General features: G+C 59.8%; 1 protein-coding gene across 1 annotated transcript; it reads left to right on the top strand.

The window, feature by feature from the left end:
* The first annotated feature begins 2,944 nt into the window (after positions 1-2,944).
* POLD4 (DNA polymerase delta 4, accessory subunit) lies at positions 2,945-4,701 on the top strand. Its single transcript, XM_086385460.1, has 4 exons — positions 2,945-3,200; positions 3,431-3,520; positions 3,734-3,845; positions 4,207-4,701. The coding sequence occupies exons 1-4, from the start codon at positions 3,104-3,106 to the stop codon at positions 4,229-4,231; spliced, it is 324 nt and encodes a 107-aa protein (XP_086241586.1). The 5' UTR covers positions 2,945-3,103; the 3' UTR covers positions 4,232-4,701.
* Positions 4,702-5,244: the final 543 nt, after the last annotated feature.

The following is a 5,244-nucleotide window of genomic DNA, read 5'->3' on the forward strand; positions in this document are numbered from 1 at the left end:
GTGCTGAGGCCCCCCCATCCTGCCGCATTGTCTGAGCTAAGCCAGGCCTAATCCCCCTTCCCCTCGGAGCAGTCAATGGCAGGCCTCAGCCCTCAGGAAGGTGCTGGGATCCTATTCCAGGTCTTTTCTCTCATTTTCTCTTGGGTTCCCCCAAGATTTTGGACTTGGCCTTGAGGCAAGGGCCTTGAGCGTTCCGAGGTCATTCCTGCTAGTCTCATCACCAGCCAGCCTCTGGGGATCAGGGCTGACAAGGAACCTACACCTGGGTCTCAGGAAATTCCCTGAAAGAGAGAGAGTTCAGCCCCCAAGCTAGACCTCTGGCTTGGCCTTCCAGCCTGAAGCCTGAACCACGACAGCCCCAGGACAGCGGTTTTGGGGCTAGGCCAGGAGGTTGCCTGAGTAGGGATAGAGGTTCCAGGAAGGAAGAGCAAAAGAGGCAGACAGGGTTGGGGAGCAAAGAAGGAAAACACCTGAGGATGGGCAGGGGGACGTCTGGCCTAGTTGCCAGCACAGCTTAGGAATCCAGATGCCAAGTTGGGCAAGGATGCCAACTGGACAGGGATGGCCCCAAAACCCCTGATTGCCAACTCCTTCAGGCCCTGGGGCTTGAGCCCACTGCTATGTGACTAGGAGAGGGGGCCATGCTGCCTGTGGAGAGTTTGCTCAACTCCAGGCCAGAAAGCCCATCTTAGGGTGCCTGCACTTGAACTGATAACCTGGACTAGGAGAAGCCAAAGGCCAAGGGAGACATCTTCCAGGCTGAGTAGGGCAGGCTAGCAGGGCCTGGACCAGGCAGGGCTGGGGGCAGCTGGCAGGGATTGCCCAGAGACGGCCCATGGAGCCAGCCAGGGTGCCAGAGGGGAGAGGGACTAGCTCAGGCAGCAGTAGGAGCCACTGTGGCCGCCCAGCCGCATACCCCATTTCACGCTCCCTGGGCGGTGGCAGGGCCCCACGGCTATCAGCTTTCAGGGGTGGGAGGGACCAGGAATGAGGAGGGGTCTGCCCCACCCATGGCTCCCTACTCCCTCAGGGCTTTGTGGGCTCAGAAGCTGGGTGCCACACACCTCCGGATACGCCCTCTGGGGAGGGGTGGTCAGACCCACAGAGCCTGAGCACCATCCCTCCCTGGAGTACTCCCTGCCTGACTGGACCCCACACCAAAGCCCTTCCCACGCCTGGTGGAGAGGGCCTCCCTGTCTTCCTCCCCATCACAGCAAGGCCCCTGTCTCCCTCCGTGTGGGCCCCACTTAGTCCAGGAGGCAGATGGGGGGATTAGACCTGGCCCAGCCCAAACAATAAAGCAGGGAAGGGCCCTCCAGCTCCGTGCAGTGCACCCAGGAGCTCCCACTCCTCCACTCCGCTCTCCTCCAGGAAGGGATGGGGAGAGCCAGGCGGGAGGAGGCCCCTGCAGACACAGCCTGTTCCTGCTCCTCCGCCTCCTCTTTGGTGGTCTGTTCTGCAGAGCATTCTCCTCCCTTGTGCCACACTCCTCCTGAGACAGGGCACCCAGACCCCACCCCACAGGGCACCCACCCTCCCTTGTGCCCCGGGAGGAAGAACCGGACGGGATCTGTAGAGGGCGATTAGCACTGGGCCAGGCCCTGCACTGATTCCCAGACTCCCACTGGCCAGCACTTTTGCCTGCTGCCAGGAAGTTGGTGAGGAGGAGGCGGGTACAGGGGTGAGTCAGCGATGACAGGAGCCCAAGGGACAAAGGTCATGGGTGGAGAATTGAGAGACACTGTTTACAGCAGCCCACCTCCTCCAGGAGGACTCCAGTGCTAAGCCAGCCTCACAGTACAACGCATTTCTGGCCCTGTCGTCCTCTTCTCGTTTGTTAGGAATTTGATCCTTGCACTGCCATTTGTGTGTCTGCTTGCCTATTGGCCTGTGAGCTCCTGGGGGACACTGAGGGACAATGGTTTCACCAGGGCCCCACCGTGCCTGTGACTTCCTACTTCCTACTTCCTGTTATTTTATTTTGGCTGCACTGGGATGCTTGTGGGATCTTAATTCCCAGAACAGGGATCGAATCTGTTCACCCTGCAGTGTAAGTGCCGAGTCCTAATCACTGGACTGCCAAGGAAGTCCTCAGTACTTCCTACTTTCAAGAACCATTTCTGTCTATTTTAGTTGAGAGAATATGTGGGAAAGTGCTCAGGACAGAACTTGGCACACTGTGTAAGTGTTAGGTTTATTGTCGGTATTTTCTGCTCATACTCTCACGTTGGGACAAATTTTACTGACGAAGGACTAGGGGTCCAACACACTCTGGCCTCCTGCACCGTGTGGAATCTTCCTGAACAGAGGGCAGGCAGGGCCAGGCTGTGGGACCCTGGGACAGTTGAAGAGGCAAGCACTCGCCTGGACTAAGAGTGGGCAGTATTTCTGGGCTCAGACTGTGAGAAAGGAGCTTTCAGAACCCCTGGGCTTCTCCAGCCAGCCAGGTCTCCTGAGGCCGGTGGGGGCGGGGTGGGAGCAGGGAAGGGGTCTGGATTAGCCCAAACTCTCTCCGGACCTCCAGACCTGCCCCCACAACGCTCTTCGGGCCAAGGGGCGGGAGTGGAAGTCTCCGGCTGGGCTCTGGGGAGTTATAGACCGGCCACGGGGATTAGTGAGGCTGAAAAGAACATTTGCCTAGGAAGGGAAAACGGGAAGTGAGAGAAAACGCTCTGTAAGTCCCCCGAGACCCACTGCAGACCAGTGTGGGGTGGCCGGAGGAGGTGGTGCCGTCTGGGGCATCTTGACAGGTCCCCCACTTAGCCTCCCCCCCTCCCCCAGAGCACAGCTGCATCAACTGCCCCGCCCCTGCCTGCACCGCCTGCCATTGGCTGGGACCAGGCCCCGCCCCGCAGAGGCGGCCTCTCATTGGCTTAGGTCTGCTGTTTGCATGCTTGCGGGGGTGGGGGAGACGCGTCATTCCCTGGAACCCTCCGACTTCCTTGCTGTTTGTCTGGGTCGTCCGTCTGCCCATCGCTGGCCCCAGGCTCGCTCTCTGGCCCCAGCCCTCTCTCGCTCTCTCTCAGCAGCTGTCTCTCGTGCCCGCTGGCCTGCCTCTCCTTCCCGGCAGTGGCCTCCTCCTCTGCCTGCCTGGGTGGCCGCCATGGGCCGGAAACGGCTCATCACTGACTCCTACCCTGTAGTGAAGAGGAGGGAGGGCTCCGCTGGGCACAGCAAGGGGGAGCTGGCACCAGATCTAGGTCTCTGAGATGTGGGAGGGCGGGAGGAGTGGACGTGAGGGACATGAAAGGACGTAGGCAGTGGAAGGGGAAGTGGAGTATGTCCTCTACTTCCGACACCCAGCCTACTTCCGACACCAGTGGACAGCAGAGGCAGAAGGGTGGTGAGAGCTGGGGAACAGTGGGTCAGCTGTGAGCCAAGGGGCAGGGCACAGGCCTGGGCAGGCCTGAGGAACAGCATATCATTGCAGGGGAAGAGCCCCTACCCCTGAGCGTGGATGAAGAGGAGCTGGAGCTGCTGAGGCAGTTTGACCTGGCCTGGCAGTACGGGCCCTGCACAGGTGAGAGCCCCTCAGGCCCGAGAGCACATCCAGGGGCCAGTCCTGCCACCCACACGTCTCCCAAGCAACCCCAGCCCCTGCCTGACCCTCTGGGCACCGTCTCCTGAGACGGTGGGGTGTGCAGGTCCTAACACACCCCTCCAAACATACTCTCTAGCCTGGACTTTCCCCTGCCCCCCTCGAGGCCTCACTGTCTTCTTTCCACTCCTACAGGGATCACACGGTTGCAGCGCTGGCATCGGGCAGAGCAGATGGGCTTGAAGCCTCCCCCAGAAGTGCGTCAGGTGCTGCAGAGCCACCCCGGGGATCCCCGCTTCCAGTGCAGGTCAGAGACAAGCCGGGGAGAGCTCTGGGGGGTGGGGCAGGGACTTCAGGTACCACCGGCCTGCTGGCCCCGGATGGGGGCTGTCCTGACCTGCGGGAGAAGTAGGGTAGCCTTGGGGATCAGCCCTGGGCAGGCAAGAAGGTTCTACAAGGTGCTGGGCTCAGGAGGCAGAAGCTTGCCTTGCGTAATTCTTATCTCTGAGCTAACGGTGGAGGAAGAGTACACCTGGGGCCCAAGGGACTATTTCGTGCTCAAAGGTTGGCCAAGGGCTTTAGGCCGTGGCCAAGAGCTGGGGCTGGTGAGAGCAAGTGGAGAAACTTCACTGACTGGGGTTTCCCTCCATCCCGACCCTCCTGCACAGCCTCTGGCATTTCTACCCGCTCTGACGCGCCGCCGAAGACCTCCTGCCTGCTACTTGAGAACCGGACACAAGTGAGAGCCAGTTGCTGCCCCACGGTTCAGCTCTGCTGTGGAGAACATTTGGCAGGAAAGAGGCTCACAGGGAAGGAAAGAGGCTGAATCTGGAGGTCTAACCAGCCGGGTTCCAGGGCCCCCTCTGAGAATCGACACAGCGGAAGCCAGGTGCCCCCTTCAGGCAGAGTGGTCTCTGAGGAAGAGGGCTTGGCCATGACCCTTCTGAAGCCTGCCACACCCCTGACCTGGAGCCTGTGGTCCCTGGCATGATGTGGCAAATCAGGCGCAGCTTTGGGCAGAACCAGACTCCGGCAGAAGGCAGATGACCTCAGAGGCCAAGGTGCACCCGCTCCTCAGGCTGGGAACTCAAGGGCAGAATGGCTGAGCTCACAGGGCAAGGGGTTCACTAGTGCTTATCAATAAAGAACTCTGAGCCTGGAAACCTGACCAGTCTCTTTTTGTGGCCCTGCCTGGGCTGTTGATAGGGGGCTGAGAACCAGAACCGTGCCTTCCTGCAAGGTGTTTGTGTCTCTTCCACTCCTAACCCTAGACCGGAGAGGAAGGAGAGACACCTTCAAAAAAAAACAACGGTCAGTCCCCACAAGCGCTGGGCAACCTCTGGCGCCCCCTGGTGGTGCACAGGAAAACGACTCTAGCCACCTTCACCGACCAGCCAGGAAAAAACCACTGAACCCATCACTTAGCCTGCCCAGTGCCCAACTCACAAAAATGGGTCCTTTGTCAGAGCAGGACCCATGAGCCCACTTATAAGGTCCAGACAGACATCACATTCCCAGAAAGCACCTCCACTTGCCACTGGGGGCCACCTGGCTCCAAAGCAGGGTTGGGGGAGAGTTTCAACTCACAGGACCTGCTCAGAGATGGCCATAATCTGAGAAGCTTCAGTAGGGAACTGACAGGTCCTGGAGATGGAGGAGAACTGGCTGTATCGACAAACAACGCTTAGGGGACCCTGGGACATGGA

This window comes from Bos grunniens, chromosome 29 (assembly GCF_055505025.1).
Source record: "Bos grunniens cultivar Pamir isolate PY7600 chromosome 29, Bosgru_T2T1.0, whole genome shotgun sequence".
Taxonomy (NCBI): Eukaryota; Metazoa; Chordata; class Mammalia; order Artiodactyla; family Bovidae; genus Bos; species Bos grunniens.